The sequence below is a fragment of the Haemorhous mexicanus genome, chromosome 9, assembly GCF_027477595.1.
Source record: "Haemorhous mexicanus isolate bHaeMex1 chromosome 9, bHaeMex1.pri, whole genome shotgun sequence".
Classification (NCBI taxonomy): domain Eukaryota; kingdom Metazoa; phylum Chordata; class Aves; order Passeriformes; family Fringillidae; genus Haemorhous; species Haemorhous mexicanus.
In genome coordinates this window covers 19,737,929-19,754,484 of record NC_082349.1, presented here as the reverse complement: position 1 = coordinate 19,754,484, position 16,556 = coordinate 19,737,929, and the positions used below count along the sequence as shown (strand labels likewise).

General features: G+C 38.6%; 1 protein-coding gene and 1 long non-coding RNA gene across 3 annotated transcripts in view; one reads left to right on the top strand and one right to left on the bottom strand.

Moving 5' to 3' along the window:
* Positions 1-11,630, top strand: part of COL11A1 (collagen type XI alpha 1 chain) — a 137,590-nt gene extending 125,960 nt beyond the window's left edge. For both annotated transcript variants that reach the window (XM_059854410.1, XM_059854409.1), the window contains exons 55-67: positions 680-733; positions 1,107-1,214; positions 1,296-1,349; positions 2,368-2,421; positions 3,283-3,390; positions 4,004-4,057; positions 4,147-4,182; positions 4,292-4,345; positions 5,173-5,422; positions 7,066-7,178; positions 7,958-8,026; positions 8,694-8,927; positions 10,609-11,630. In XM_059854410.1, the coding sequence (XP_059710393.1) occupies positions 680-733; positions 1,107-1,214; positions 1,296-1,349; positions 2,368-2,421; positions 3,283-3,390; positions 4,004-4,057; positions 4,147-4,182; positions 4,292-4,345; positions 5,173-5,422; positions 7,066-7,178; positions 7,958-8,026; positions 8,694-8,927; positions 10,609-10,755 (1,335 nt within the window). In that variant the 3' untranslated portion in view covers positions 10,756-11,630. The remainder of the gene's footprint in view (positions 1-679; positions 734-1,106; positions 1,215-1,295; positions 1,350-2,367; positions 2,422-3,282; positions 3,391-4,003; positions 4,058-4,146; positions 4,183-4,291; positions 4,346-5,172; positions 5,423-7,065; positions 7,179-7,957; positions 8,027-8,693; positions 8,928-10,608) is intronic.
* Positions 2,723-16,556, bottom strand: part of LOC132331200 (uncharacterized) — a 155,040-nt gene continuing 141,206 nt past the window's right edge. The window contains exons 5-7 of the long non-coding RNA XR_009487506.1: positions 5,070-5,132; positions 4,326-4,388; positions 2,723-3,496 (exon numbers count right to left, since the gene is read on the bottom strand). This is a non-coding gene — a long non-coding RNA (uncharacterized LOC132331200). The remainder of the gene's footprint in view (positions 3,497-4,325; positions 4,389-5,069; positions 5,133-16,556) is intronic.

The window sequence follows — 16,556 nt, the reverse complement described above, 5'->3', positions numbered from 1 at the left end:
TTCAGAAGAGTGCATTAAATTCTAGACACTGCTTCTGTTCATAACTGAAGCTATGAATATTAATTACCCGACCTAAAAATCAGCCCTTGATGTTTCGGAGGGGAAAAATGGCTTTTTCTTTTTCACTTTCATATTTAGTGGATAATATGTCAATTTTTAGCTGTCCAAATGTAATCAGGCCCCTTACTGAGCCCATCCCTGATTTAGAGAACAAAGAAATATTTGCCACACTGTGCACTGTAGAAAGAGAGGCCTTTTTGGAATCAGGGGATAAACTTCAGTGACTAGATAGAAGTCAATACAAAGCAAGTTTAAAATTAATTGTTATTGAACATATAAATTAGTATTGCCTTTTTTCTTTTATATACTGTTTTGTTGGTTTTTTTTTTTTTTTGTTTGTTTTTTGGGTTTTTTTGTGTTTTGGGTTTTTTTTGTATTTCCAAACAAATTTAACCTCATCATCTTTTAGATATTCTAAACAAAGCAGAAAAATCTATAGGGGAATAAGAGCTGTTTGGTATATTTAGCCTGTGAATAAAGTATCAAAAAAAGAAATTTAATGTTATTATGTAAGCATTTGCTACTTATTAGTATGGTGGGAATTGCACTTTCAGCATTTTTTTCACTGGTTATATTTGAAAAAACCTGAGATGATGAGCTCAGTGTCCATATTTTACAGGGACCTCCTGGAGCAACAGGTGCTGAAGGCAGACAAGGTGAAAAAGGTGCAAAGGTAATACACTGGAGGTTTTTTTTTGAAGCATAGAAATAGAAACTATTTATAATTTAAAAGCCAGTAGTTTCTGATGCACTGAGTGTGGAACTTTTCCAAGTAATAACAGGCAATCTGTAAAATTCAAATTCAGACCCAGAATTAGTAGCAATCTGTAATGGAGTGGACCCAGCAGTGCAGGCCCAGCACAGCTCACCTGTAACAAGCAAGGAGAGCCTGCTCTGCTGGCACCACACCTCTCTGTGAAGCCAGAGACATTTCACTCAGGAAAACATCCTGTGCAGAACTCTGGCTTTTAAAAGCACTCTGCCTCTTGTACATCCCTCCAGTGCCAAACTCAGCCCCTCTCTCTGACCTGGTCTATTCTTTCCAGGGTGAACCTGGTGCAGAAGGGGCTCCTGGAAAAACAGGGCCAGTTGGGCCACAGGGACCTGCAGGGAAACCTGGCCCAGAGGGTCTCCGGGGCATTCCTGGCCCTGTGGTAAGTCATGGAGCACTTAATATTTGAAATGTTGCATTTCCTGTATATACTCTGCTAAAGCCAGCTTTTTGTTTTTTCTAGGGAGAACAAGGTATGCCTGGAGCACCAGGTCAGGATGGCCCTCCTGGACCTCTGGTGAGCATCCTTTTCCCACATGTCACTCATAGAAGCCTCCAAAAACATCACTGAAAGATCCCTCTTTAATATTTGAGAGCTTAAATATTCTGCTAGAATTTAGAGCTGAGTATATTAATGAACTATATGCTTTCAAATGCACAGACTTCCTGTCGGCTCAACAAGAACTTTTCAATGCATTGCTGCAACTTAATTTTGGATTTTAAGAAAGTAAAGTTGATATGTAAAAGTTTCTGAGGTTAGGTTTCCCTCCTTCCCCTGCCATCCTCCACAAAAGATTGCTATCAGGAGAGTATGAAGCCTGATTTGCAGTAGAGCACAACACACTGCAGGTGAAAAGTCTGATTCTGCATTCCAAAAGCTTAAAAATTTCACATTTCATTCATGAATTATGTATTTGCCTAGGCTTTTGCATCTAGTGATATCCTGAAGTGGAGATGGAAAGCAAAAGCACTGAATAATATTTTGTACATGAAATGTTATGACATTTTTGAATATGTGCCAGGTGGAAAAGGTCTCTTATCACTCCTATCCATAGCAGAAGTTGTCCACTGCCACCAGGAGTGCAGTGGGGAGGAGATGCAGACTTAGTGTAGCAGCTCTACACCTCATGGACACATGTGCACTGTGAGATTAACAGCCTCTGAAAAATCCATGTCTTTTGCACAGGCACTGCATGGCCTGCATTTTTTACCTCATTATGTACAAATTACACAAAACCAGCATTGCCATTCTTATAAAATCTAAAAATTTCTCAAATCAAGAATTTAGTTGACCTTCTGCTTCACAGATTTCTATTCATACAACCTTTTATAGTTTTCTAATTATAAAGTAATTTAAATACCACTGTAGCATCATTATGATTTTTTAACATACATTTCATCTTGGGCTCTAAATCATGTCATCAATCACAACCATCAACCACTGAATGTGTACTGCCTTCAAAACATTTCAAGAAAACATGATTGGAGCAGGATGTTAAAACTTACTTTAACATGACTTCCCTTGATTTATAAAGGGTCCACCTGGCTTGCCTGGACTGAAAGGAGACCCAGGTTCCAAAGGAGAGAAGGTATGCTTTGCTAATTGTTGCATCTTTGTAACTTCAGCCCATTCTAAAGCCTGTATAAAATTGGCAGAGAGAAGCAGCAGGGTTTGTACAGCAAGGCATTGTACCATGCTTATCAAACAGCTTCCCACAGCCCTAACAGTCATCCTGAAGTTTTAAACCATATCCTGGAAACACCTAGAAAGAAAAATATTACTGCCTGTGTGGTAACATACTGACCATGTGGTCCCTGCAATGAAAATCCCAAAGATACTGATGTAAAGAGAACTGTCACATTTACAAGAACAAAGCAAGTAGAAATTACGAGTATTGGCAACTTTTATTTTAAAAGAAAAAAATATAAATATTTAACAGCTATAATACTTTCTTTTGAAATAGTGGATTGAGACATCTGGGATAGCACTTTCCTATAGAGTCCCAACAATACATGGATTGCTTGTGTATTAGAGAAAAACCTGTAGAGAAAGAGGCATGAACATGACTGTGCCTTGTGAACTGCAGGTTCTGTTTATCTGCTTGGATCAGCTGTTTATGCAGTCATATCACATGTGGAACTCTGTGGGATGCTGATAGCAGCTACCTGTGAAAACTGGTATGAAATTTGTGCCCAGGGTACTGTGATTTCTGTGCTGGTTTCAGTAAGGACTGCACTTAGATCTTTCACTGAATAAGCAGCCACAACTTGCAAATAATCTGAAAGTTTGAAAGACCATCTAACAACAATAAATGTGCTTCTAGAATAATTTGTTTTCAGGTTGATTGTTGACAAGCAACAGTGGTAACATGTGAAAGGTCTAATTTATGTGTTTGCAAAGCACATTTACTTTAATGTATGGTAACTATATTTTCTTAAATCTTGTTCAGGGACATCCTGGTTTGATTGGCCTGATTGGACCTCCAGGAGAACAGGGTGAAAAGGGTGATCGGGGTCTTCCTGGCCCCCAGGGATCTCCTGGAGCCAAGGGTGATGCAGTGAGTACAACACATTTGTGTTCCATTCAAGTTCCATGTAAGCAAGGAGTGTCTGTTCCAGGCTTCCTTCTGAAAGTTGTTCTAAACATTTAAAACCCAGAGTCTCCTGAAAGAGGTTAAAACTTTCTTAGGCATTGTACAAACACAGCAATATTAAACATCTTAAAATGAGGTTATAGAGTGTTTTTGGAAGATGAAGGAAACACATACACCCTAACATGCACACAGAACAAGTTAGCAACGAGATAAAAGCAGCAGCAGCAATCTCATCACATTTACTGATTGCATTACCCAAAGCAGCTCCCTCTCTTCTAGTTACTAAGCCATGCTTTTAGGGCACTATGTAAAATGTCAGGTTTCCAAGCCAATCTGAAGAGGAACACAGCTCTGAAAATCCACTGCAGTCAGTGTAAGAACAACTACAAGCAACTCACATTGTCAGAGCTAATATTTTAAACTTGCAAACTATTTTGGCCTCTAGCAAATGGCCTAACTCAAAACTCACCACAGCTGGACACTTCATGGAACTACTGTTTTTATAGATACAATTTTTTATCACAGTCCAGTATGTAGAATATTTTAGTTCTGTGCTTATTCTCTTATTCCTTTTTAGGGAATTTCTGGTCCTGCTGGTCCCCTTGGACCCCCTGGTCCTCCTGGATTACCTGTAAGTAATTTCATCCAGCCCTCCTGTTCTAACCACCCCCAAGCTGTGTGCAGTACACTCTAACCAGAGTTATATGTTCTTGCCCATAGGGTCCCCAGGGTCCCAAAGGTTCCAAAGGATCCAGTGTGAGTAACTCTCCTCTACACTTTCTCCTCTTTTCCTTAGCTTTTGTGGGTGTTATTTTTAAATGTTGTGTAGCATGGTCAACACTGCACTTCTTTCATTGCTCTGTAGGGTCCTGCTGGTCAGAAGGGTGACAGTGGCTTACCTGGTCCACCTGGTCCTCCAGTAAGTAAGAATTCTTATCTTGCATTACCCTGACATGATGAACCTGTTTTGAAAAGGGTAGAAAACAACGTTTGGGAAATATGAATGATGGTTTGAAAATTCATTTTTCAGGAAACACAAATCTACCAGGCACAGAAATATGCATCTGCCCTGAAAAAGCCAGAAGAAACTTAAAACACATAAATAAAATAAACAAAAAGAACATCCCAAAAAACCCCTATAACCACCCCCCCCAAACAAAGAAGCCCCTAATGCAATAATTATTTAATGTGTTATATTGAGCACAGAAAACAAAATTCTACTGGTTTCCTCTGATGATACTCTTCTGTTTCCATATTTATTTTTTTATATCACAACAAACTAAAATGAAGAGTCCAAACCTGAGTGTAGTGCTTCAATTTCTTGAAATTAAATATTGTTACCTAGACTCCAAGTGGAGTTTTCAACTTTTATCATAGAAAACATCCAGAGTTTTTAATTTTCATAGAATATGTCTGTACTTAAGGGAATTAACAGGGAATACAGAGGCAACTGTGAGTCAGTTCTGTGTGTCACTTGTGTGAGGGCAACACACTCATCCCCAAAAAGCAATGTAGTGAGAAGAGTTGAGAGCACAACAATGGTTTGGCCTTTTACAATCTTTTTTGGTTTTTTTTCCTCAAGTAAATCAAAGCACAGAGGTATGAATCTAAAAGAAAAAAAGGTGAAATAAAGAAATAAATACCTTGAAGAAAGCCTATTCAAAGCATCTCCAAGCCACATTCTGTGGTCCTTCTCTGCTGAAAAACTAACAGAAGACATAATTAGATATGTTGTTTTCCACTTAGGGCCCTCCAGGTGAGGTAATCCAGCCACTGCCAATCCAGTCAGCCAAGAAGACAAGAAGATCTCCTGACTATATGTTATCTGATGCCGGTGACAATATTCTGGATTATTCCGATGGCATGGAGGAGATCTTTGGCTCCCTGAATTCCCTGAAGCAAGACATTGAGCACATGAAGTTTCCCATGGGCACTCAGAATAACCCAGCCCGGACCTGCAAAGATCTGCAGCTGTGCCACCCCGACTTCCCCGACGGTGAGTTCCCACTGCCCAGCACGGGCACACGGGGCTGAGCCTGGCTCTGCCAGGGCACTTTGGCACCATTAATCCAGTACTGGCACATGGCTCACACAGTTGCTCCACAAATACAGTCTCATTGAACCCATTTTTACAGGCAGAAAAGTTTAAAAGTGTAAGACATGTTCTCTTGGTAAGAGTCAAAGCTCTTTAAATACACAACCTGATCTGGTTTTTGAGTTAAAACCTGTTAAAGCGATGAATAAAAAGCAGTTGTTGTTTTGAAAGGTGTGCCTTGCATTTCCAGGACAATCAAAACAGGAGTGTGATGAAAGAGTGTAGTATAACATATGAAACAGCATTGGTATTATATGAGATTTATGTTCAATAATGATTCTCAAAACCTTTACTAGTCTTTTAGGCCTGGAAGCAATAATTTTCTCTACTGCATCAGCACTGTTTTTTCTAGCTCAGCCAGCAAAGAGCCATGGAAGTTTTTTTGATACTGTTTAATGCTACCAAGTAGTAGTATAATAAAATGCATAGTAATATGAAGACACCCAGTGTTCCTAAGATCTATCTTGATTTTATTATTCTTTGTTGCTTTCTTTTTTTTCTTCTAAATAATTTTATCCCTCTGAAAATGTTTAAATGAAAGCCAGCCTTCACTAAATTTTCATCCTTTCATAATTTTTTCAATTGCAATGCATATTTTTCCCAGTTCAAAGCAATATTTTTCTGCTTTTAAATGGGAGGAAAAATAGATTTTGACAGTTTAATAATATTTTATTGCTTTAACTCTAGATAGATAAGAACAGATGGTTCCCTTGAGGAGTAGTTAAGCAGTGTATGTGCTATATGAAAAGTACATATTTTACAATTCAGTACCCTCCATAATAAGGAATGGTTTTCACAGAACACATTCACCTTCTGCAATTTCCAGTATTTGCTTCTTCTTTAGAGCTGTCTTCATATAAATGTAATCTCATTTTGGTTAAAATAAAACCAAATGTGTTCATTAAAATTCAAAATTCTTCAGGAATGAGACTTACAGAAAAGAAAGACTGTTTTCAATATTCAGCCTAAATCAACAGAATTGTTAAACCCCACAAATTCTTTGTCTATGCCCTATATTCAGAAGACAGAACTGGTGAAAGGATTTGTCATTTCTCTTTGAAACCTCCACTATTTGTTTGCAACTGGATTAGAACTGTAGTTGTCAGAACGTTGCTTGCTGCCCTGTTTGCGAAACACCTGAAGATAAGAACTCTCATCACAGAAATCATCATTCAATCACAACAGCAGATTTTAAAAAGCTCTGACTTTGAATGGACCTTGGATGGGCTGCAGCTCTTTTCATGCCCAGCCTTCACTGGCGTGGCAGCTTCTTAGCCCAGGAGGAAAAGGTCTTAGCTTGAGGTGGATCCCTCTCAGTGGAAGCTTTAGGTGCTTGTGCCAGCTACAGCCCCAGCAAGCCCCATGCAGACACCTTTGCATGCAGATAAGGATGCAAATCATTCCAGATTTTGCTCCCTGACCTAAATAATTCAGCTAAAATAAATTTCCAACAAACTTTGGAGCACCATTAGGTAGCAGTAAAGCCTGATTCTTCTGAATACCATTTCTACTGTATAAGGCAAATAATTTCTCATTTGTCTTAGGGGAATATTGGATTGATCCTAACCAAGGCTGTTCTGGAGACTCCTTCAAAGTATATTGCAATTTCACAGCTGGTGGAGAAACTTGCATCTACCCAGATAAGAAATCTGAAGGAGTAAGTACCAGTCTGTGTTTTCAATTGGCTGTTGACAGTTACTATTATGCTGTTACAATGTTGAACTAAACAGGATAATTACATTGCCACATTTTCATGTATCTGTCTTTCTAATTACATTTACATATATCTGAATGGAGCAGTAAAATGGTACATAGAGTTAACAAATACCATTTGCAACTTCAGATAGGGAATCTGTGCACCTGCTGGCTAACATTTCAGTACATTTCAGAATGCAACACTGCTGAGCAGCCACTTACAGCACATGATCTAGGATTTGTCACCTAAAAGCTAAACCTTCCTGTGTTTCTCTTGTGGGTTCATTTATATCTATTCATGTATTCCAATGCAAAGTAGATGTAAAAGACTGTATTAACAGTGTCCTTACTGTCATAGATTACATCTGCTGAGGCAGATGGTATAGAAGAAGGCTTTCTGAAACCTTGCCTAAATGACAGGGATCTATTAGCATCAACACTGGTGAAAACTCAGTTAGATACTTCACAGCAACAATTTATACCAGCAGCTTACCTGGCCCTTAACAGATTACAGCCATCTCCCTCAAACAGAACTAACCCTCTCTTGGATTCCATTTGAAGTCACTAATTTGAAGGTGTTCTCTACAAGAAAAACATTCTATTTCAGACCTTTAGAGTGCTGAGATTTCAGAGGAACCATTCTGTATTATCTGGTGTGGTATTTGTCCCAAGTAATGTAAAACCTTCATATCTGTCAACATATGTTTCAAATACTTCTGCTTCTGCTGTTTGACCACACAGGTCAGAATTTCATCGTGGCCAAAGGAGAACCCAGGATCTTGGTTCAGTGAATTTAAGCGAGGCAAACTTGTAAGTTGTCACTGCAATGTAACTGCATTCACAAATCGGGTCCATGTTTTCAGAGATCAGCAGATCACAGGGAATTTTATAAATATTTATGTAATGAAAAGACCCCCAGCCCTTTTGCCCTAAATATCACAGCAGTGATGTGGTCTCCTGCCCCTGGACAGCAGAAGCCTGGGCTGTACTGTCCCACAGTGACCCCAATGGTCACCTGCAGAGCTGGTGGTGAGGATCTGGCCTCTGGCAGACACACCTCACCACCAAACCTGAGGAAAGCAGCTGGAGCACAGATCCCCCAACCCCAGTCTAGGTTACTAGAACTGTACCAGGTATGCAGAGGTGAGGCTGAAGGCTGACTAACTTTATGATTAACTAAAAACAGATTACCAAACAGATTCTGCTGCTTTACACTATAAGGTAGGAGTAATTCTCTCTTTCCCAGTAGAAAAAAGCTGAGATATGTAATTCTTCATCCTAAATATACTGCTACATCATAAAAATCTATTTACTGAGTCATAGCTGTATTGACCTTTAAAACTTCATAAAATGTTATGTGTTGGTTGATATTTTTATTGAAGGCAGTTACATGATTCTCTTTTGTCAGCAATAATTTTGGTTTGCATAATACCAAAGAAAACAGATAAATATTCATCTAACTTTTTATATTTTCCAGCTTTCCTATTTGGATGTTGAAGGCAATTCCATTAATATGGTCCAAATGACATTCCTTAAACTACTGAGTGCCTCTGCCAGACAAAATTTCACTTACAACTGTCACCAGTCTGTAGCCTGGCACGATGCACCCTCTGACAGCTATGACAAAGCACTAAGGTTCTTAGGATCCAACGATGAAGAAATGTCTTACGACAACAATCCTTACATCAAAGCTCTCCATGATGGCTGTGCAGTAAGTAGAGCTTCAAAGAGTCTTTACAAAACCAACCTGTCATTTAAAGTGGAAATCAAACAAATCTATTTTTCGCAGCTTTCTTCTGAGACAAGCTTTGTAAACACTTCACTTGTCATATACTGACTTTTAGTAGATTTTTAACCATAGTACACTAGTGCCATATTCAATTTTCACCTATGTGCCAAAAAAGATATAACCACAAGCCAAGCAGCAGAAATTGAACAAACCTGGAATGGATGCAGGCTGTCAGCACCATTGTGCTGAAAGCAGACTATGTCTGCTACTGTGTATGAGCACAGTATGAGGAAAGAGCAGAAGCAAAAAAGATAATGAGAGGAGGCAGCTTATAAGAAGAATATATTGATACTAAAAGTCAAGGTATACACAAATAGAAGAGTTATTGAATACAGCAAAAACATGTATCACAAAATTCCTATGTATGTACCCAAACATAGTGAATTAATTTAATAGTTTGATATGTGACTTTGTATTTCCTTTTCTTGTTTTGTGTATTCAAAGCCAGGTGAACTCTGTGGATTTAACTTCTCAGAAACCCCCTTTAGCTAGAAATCCCCAGAGGTGTCCAAGCATATATCAGCTCCCTGAGCACTCCTCTTTCAGGGTCTCTGTGGGCATAGCAACTGTTACCACTTCTCAGAAATAGAACAGTCTCTATTGAACCCTTTGAAACAAAGACATCAAAAGAACAAGTGACAGCTGAAGCCTCATTAATTATTCTGGGGGTTGATATTGGAGGATTCTGAAGGCAGTTTCTGAGAGATACAGAGTTAGAGACCTGAAAGTGCCAGGATAACCACCTGAGGCAGAGGTGCAGCTCAGGAGGTACAAAGCACCTCCCCTCAGCAGTGAGACTCTAATAAACAACTGCTTCATGTCAGCCTTTCTGTGTGCCTTGTATTTCCACTTTTGTTATCCTCAGAGGGTAAATGCAGAGCTCCAGAGAGAACTGCAAGTTGCAAGTGTCACTAAACTGAGAACACTCAGGTCTGTCAGCTTGGATGCTTATCTAAACTCCAAGACCCTGGTATAGCTGAAAGGGGTCTCAGCAGATTTGAGACCATCCAAAGGAAGTTCAGTGCTGATAAGTGATGTGATGACAGGGCTGAGTGATGCACAGAGGGGCTAGAGAGCCTTCTTCAGGCAGCAAGGGTGTGCCTTCAAAGCTGGTATCTAAGTGCAGCAGTTGGCTGTCCTGTCAGAATAATACTTTCTTCTTAGCTGCTCTAATAGTTTGTGAGACAGTTACAGTATTTCTTTTTAGAAGTGGATCTTCTCTGTTTCAGAACTAATTGGTGATTTTTTTTCCACAGGAAATATGTGCATTGCTGTGACAATATTATTGTTTATTAAATAGTATGGACATGAACTATAGAATTCTCTAAAAACCATGGAATATCTTTGATTATTTTTCTTTTGTAGGCCTACTTTAGTAAGTAAAAAATCTATGGTTCATCCTCCAGCTAAAATCAAAGCATTCCATGTCACATTTTTAGAATTAAATCGTAAGAAAAAATAAGATTTAGGGCTTGCAATATCTGGTGCACGTCAGGGGAATCATTTCAAAATTCTATGCTTCAGAGATAAAATATGAAGATCTACAGCATGTTAAATGCTCAGAGGTATAACAGTTTGGGTTTTTTCTTCTCTTTTTTACCAGTCAAGAAAGGGCTACGGAAAGACGGTGCTGGAAATCAACACACCCAAAATAGACCAAGTGCCCATAGTTGATGTGATGATCAATGACTTTGGTGATCAGAACCAGAAGTTTGGATTTGAGGTCGGTCCTGTCTGCTTCCTTGGTTAAGCTTAAGACAAAATCAGATCAACACAAGTGCTGCACTTTGGTGCTACCAACCCACTTCATGCCACATGCAAGTTTTGAATAAGGATGGCATAGAAAATGTCTTGCTGTGTATGTATGTCTTATCTAGAAAGTAATCGTTGCCCTTGTAGGGCCAGAATCACATGACTTAAACTTATTTTGCAAAGATGCTGTGGCACAGACAGACAACATAGGGCTCACTTCAGGAACACCCCCTTTGGATTCCTCTGGTGCTGTAAAAAAACCAACGACAATGGTGCTCCTTCCATTACAACAAAGAGGTGTTTAGAAAGTGTTTAATATAAACTGTAATTATTCTATGTACAGTACTATACTGTGATTTCTCTGTCCACTTCCGAAACTTGCATGTGTCTCTGAATTGCATCTGGCTCTTACTTTACAATTACAAACTACATTGTCAATACTGTGTATGTATTCTGAAAAAAATAAAACTGTAATTGCCAGTGAAGCCAATTCCATTTCTGATTAATAATAAAATCCCTTTGTATATATTGTTGTTGAAGAGCTTTGTTATTTGAAGTCGCCAGTAAAATTAAGGTGGCAAAACTGGAAGAGCTTGAGCAGCACACTCAAACAACTCCCTTCTGCTGATATCACTCTGTGACAATGAATTTAGGTGATGAAATGAAAGCACTTTCAAAGGTGCTGTGTTCCATGGTGCTATACCTCAGACTTTTTATTTTCTATTCTAATTCCATAATTTCATAAGATAACTGTATATACCTAAAATAAACAAGTTTATATTTTTGGGTGGGGAAAACATGTAAGAAAAAAAACAAACTTCTGTGTTAGAGGACTGTTTAAAATCTGTGAAATAAATTAGTCATATCGCTTTCCTTTTTTTTTTTTTTTTTAATCTCATCTGGATTTGTTTCCATTGTGCTTATTTGGGCTACATAAATATAAAAACTGGATTTGAAACAGTTATTTATGGATTTTTGCAGTGATTACTTAGATGTTTATGTAAGCAATGATGGATGTTTGCTTCCTGAACTGGATACTAAAGGTTTCACAGAATAGTTGATACAATATTTGCCCATCCCATTAATATGAATTCTTTTTCTTCCTGTTACTCCACCTGAAGGCCAGGGATGCAATATGTCTAGGTCATGTGATTCTACACAGTTGCTAAGCAACACAGGAGGGACTGCTTCCTAAAGAGCTGTCTTTGACCCAAACTCTTACAATTCACTGTTCAAAGCTCACCAAAAAAAGTGATGGTTTGGCCTTCCCTCTGAACATTTTATTCAGGTAGTTGGAAGTAGAAATTACATTTTAGCTTTACAACACAAATCCTTTTGTAATTATTTTTCATAATATATGTAAGACTTGAAAAGAAATGTTTGTTTCTATTTCTTATAAATTGTTAAATTAAATAGTACTAGTTTCTGCTGGCTCGTTTCCAACTGGTATTTTCTTATGCACGTTTATACATGTAAAAGTGAAATTCCAAAAGTCAACTTCTTGCTGTTCATATTTTCTTTTATTTTTGAACCAAAGTTTGTAACTGTCACCTCAAAGAGGGAAATACAAATTTTATTAATAAAATCAAGTCTTGTTTATCTGGATTGGTCATTCTCTTGTTTCAATGTCCAAAATGCACCCACTGTCATTACTGTAATTTTATTCTGCTTCCAGACCATCCAGGCATGAAAAAAAGAAATGTTACTGCATGTCCTGGCAAGCACTGGGCATCAGCACTGGGAGGAGAAGTGTTAACAGAGAAGGTGCTGATCTGGCCATTGGCAGTAGGCAGCAGGAATAGGTTCACACATGGTTGGTATGGATTTATAGCTCCAGCAGTCTAGATAATACCATCAAACACAAGACAGGAGCCTGATACTCCTTCCCCAGCCACTCACAACCTACAGTGACTGTCCATTCCTCAGTCCTGTGCTTATCCTTGTAGGAATCCATTGGGTAGGCAAATGACCCTATTATTAATAGGAAATGGAAGACAAGAATGAGATCAAGACTTGGAAAGTAGTGGAACACAAGATGTCCAGCACCCTGTTTTACAGTGTGGAACTAGAACCAGCAATGGGTCCAATGACATGACATATGCCCCCTTCTCCAAAGAACCTTCTCTCTTTTTCATCTGCTACCTGTTCTTCATGAACTCTGGCAATGTCTAAGTAAGATGTGAGGGCAGCTGCACTAAGTTTGGCAGAGAAGTAGCCACTTTTTCCTGTGCAGGGGGGCTGGGCTAATTCAAGAGCTGACCTGTTCAAGCCTATCTAAAAGAAACCTCCTCGTCTGACTGCTTTAGGGTAAAAAATAAAGATGGTTGTGGTTTGGCAGAGTCAGGATTAGTCTGCAGCAGAATGTTGTTTTGAAGAATGCAATGATCTATTCAAGCAGCCAAATGAAACCAGACCTTCTCCAGCATTAGTCCAAGCATCTTGCCAAGGTTTGTGTCAGCAACATCACAGAAGAAATGAACTTGACTCTTCTACTCTTTTCAACAAGGACCCATCTAGTTTATTCTTTAGCATTTCTTTAGGCCTTAACCACTTACTATTTATCCTTGTCATGAAAGCATCTCACCATAGCTTGTTACCTAACTTCTCTTTGTCCATTCTTTTTTCAATCTGCTGTTCTTGTTCTCTCCAAGTTTCATATTAAAGGGGGGAAAATGCCATTATATATTCTTGCCTTCAAGCAAAATTATGCTCTTGTTTTTCCCTTGAAAGAAGTCTCCTATTAGCAGTGCTTAAAACCCAAACATACAAACAAAAAGGGTGCTTCAGAACAGAAAAAAGTTTCAAAGCAAAACTCACATATTGGTCTTCCTATGAAAGAAGTTTCAGATTCTATAGTCAAATTCTAATAGCCAGAAAAACATAAAACCTCTGATTCATGATACAGTATTATAAAATACATAGAAACAAATGCAAGCCAAATTCCTCACACAATCAAACCCAAAAAAAAACAATGCTCTGATTCTTCATACCCTAAATTAAAGACCTGTGCAATCACAAAAAGACCTAAATTGTTATAGGACTTCTGGATTTTACGGCTAGAAACTGAACTTGGATGTTCTGTGATCTTGAGGGTTCACCCTACCTAAAGCAGACTGGGCAATTTGTTTTAAAAGTTTGCCTCAAGGCCCTCTAAACAGAAAGCCATCCTGGAGATGGTTTCCTCACTGCAAACCCAGATTGTGGTTGTGTTGCATGGAAATGGAGTAACTCAGCACATGGCAAACCAAGCCCAAAAAATACTCCAAGCTGAGGCAATGTTCTGTCCAGCATTACATGGAGATACAAGAGAGATTTCAATGACAAGCTATGACTAGAGTGTCAGCAACTGCTCTGTGTGCATGAGTGGAGTTTCTTTGCCTCTCTCTCTCACCCAGGACAGGGCAGTATCAACTCACCATAACAGGCACATCTCTTGGAAAACTTCATAAAATGCAATGAAGATTTTTTTTTTCATTCAGAGTGAGAGCCATTGTGGCTAACATCAACAGTCACTTTGTGACACACAAAGCTACAAAGCTTCAAAACCTAAGGACAGTGAGCTCCTTAAGATTCTTTCCCTTGGGAACAGCTTTGTTAATTTTAAAATTAAGCTTCACATGCTAATGGCTGGAAGGAGAAGCCTTACTAGCCACTGGTTTCTATTGCAAACACACTCATTTTTCTGTGAAAGAACATCTTCTATTGTATATGCACCAAAAAAAAAAGAAAATTACAAAGACAGGATATTAAATGTCATGTCAATTAAATTTACCTGGAAACGTGTCTTATTTGTGTTCCTTTTGAAAGCACATAAATTATCAGAGCCTCATTGTTAGTTCAGTGAAAAGCAATGCCAAGATTATTGCCAAGGAGTAGATTGCTCTAAAGCTATTTATACATTTTGTTTTCAATAAAAACATTAAAGATTAATACAGTGAGGAAGGCTGCAAGCTTACAGATATTCCAACGCTCTGCTCTTGCCAAAACTGGCCTTGTTTCTCTCTCAGCTCTTTGAATGAAGGCTCTGTTCTAATGAGAAAGGATGCAGCCAAAGCCCACAATGGACACGTTTTGTCTGGGTTGTCCAGGGAGCTTTGGCAGATCTTGACTTTGTTTCCAGTATCTCAAGGGGGGAAGAAGTGATCTCCATCAAAACACACCTAATTTCACTAAGACAGACAAGAATTGTTAAAAACTCAGCAGTGGGACTGGGATCTAAGTGCTTCCTCTGCTCCCTATTATATTCTAAGAAATTGGGTTTTTTAACATCAAAAAGGCAACATAGCTAAATCTTGCTGAAGCATGAAAGAACTCCAGCTTGCTCTGTGATTAAAATGTGGATGAAAATTAAAAATTCAGTCCATCCAATAAGATGCTGGATAGAAACCAAATTAGTTCTCTTCTAGCCCCAGAAGTTCTCTAAACTGGATCTTCTGTTGTGTTTTCAATGGTTAATTAAAAGAATCTTTCCGAGTTCACAGGACTGGGACAAGGCTGCCCCCAAGGTCATCTTAATAATCATGAATGAGCACAGCAGCCTCACACTCAGCTCCCCTCTCACCTGAATTATTTCACAGCCAGAGATCTTGCATATGGCCTTAGCTCCTGTGGGCTGCAGCACTGCAAGGCCAGTGAGTCATGGTCTCAGAGGCCCAGCCTGAAAGCTCTGAAGTTCCCCCAGCACAAGTAAAAAGTAAACATAGCTACAGCAGAGCCATAAAGCTGAGTTTTTAAATTAAAAATGTTAACTAAATGAGGAGACTCAGGATGTGACTAACAAAATAAAAACATTACACTATAATTGTTGTTTCTGAAATGGAAATACTGATTTCTTCTTTTTTAGTTTACTCAAAATGTTACTCAGAAAGCCCATACAAGTCAGCCAGGGTATATCATGGAGCTGCTTGACTCCTAGAGCAGGTCCTCCTCATTACAGCAGGAAAGTATATTAATTGAAATGAAAGGTGGAAAGATTTAGAATGAAGTTGTTTCTATAGACATAAAAGCTTTTTTCTGTCAAATATTAACTGGAAAAAAAAAAAAAAGTAAGCTTTTATATCCTATCTTTACAGTCTCTTCAGCCTGGGCCTCTTTTTTGTTACAATATCATTTCAATGGCAGCTCAGGTGAGAAAGTTGCTGTGCTTTGTGATCCTGGTGCCCAAATCAGCTCACAAAATGACACAGCACAATGTCAGGGCTCAGGTTCTAGAAAATGCATTAAAAGATAATCTTCCTAAGATTCACTATTCAGTAACTTTCTGATTTGGATGTATGGGGATCACTTATTCCTTTGTCATTCCTCAGAAGGATTTTAGAAATATCCACTTTGCTCTAAGCCTGCAGAGCTTTTCAGTGCACAGATATTAAGATCAAAGTTGTTTACTGTCAGAAGGAGCCAAAAATGGAATTTTAATTTGTGAAAACTTTACACAGCACTACAAATTTTGAAAAGTACAAAGAACATTTCACCGTGCAACTTCTCCCCCTCTTTTAATTGAGATGTTTCCATTTGAAATAATGAGATGTTTTTGTCCAAACTCATGGAAAGTATTTGATTGATAGGAGGAAGTCCATTGGTACCCTCACCAAGATTGTTTTCCCATGTGCTGGGAGACAAGAGCTGAGTACAATACTAACAGTGGAATAAAGACACCTCTAGAAGTGAAAGGCACAATAAAATAGTTCTCAATGTATAACAGAAAGGAGGAAAATGTAGTAGGGGAGAAAAGAGGAAATAAAGCAGGAGGGAAATACGTGGGAAAAGAATGATAGGAGAACTTGCTTCTCTCAACATAGG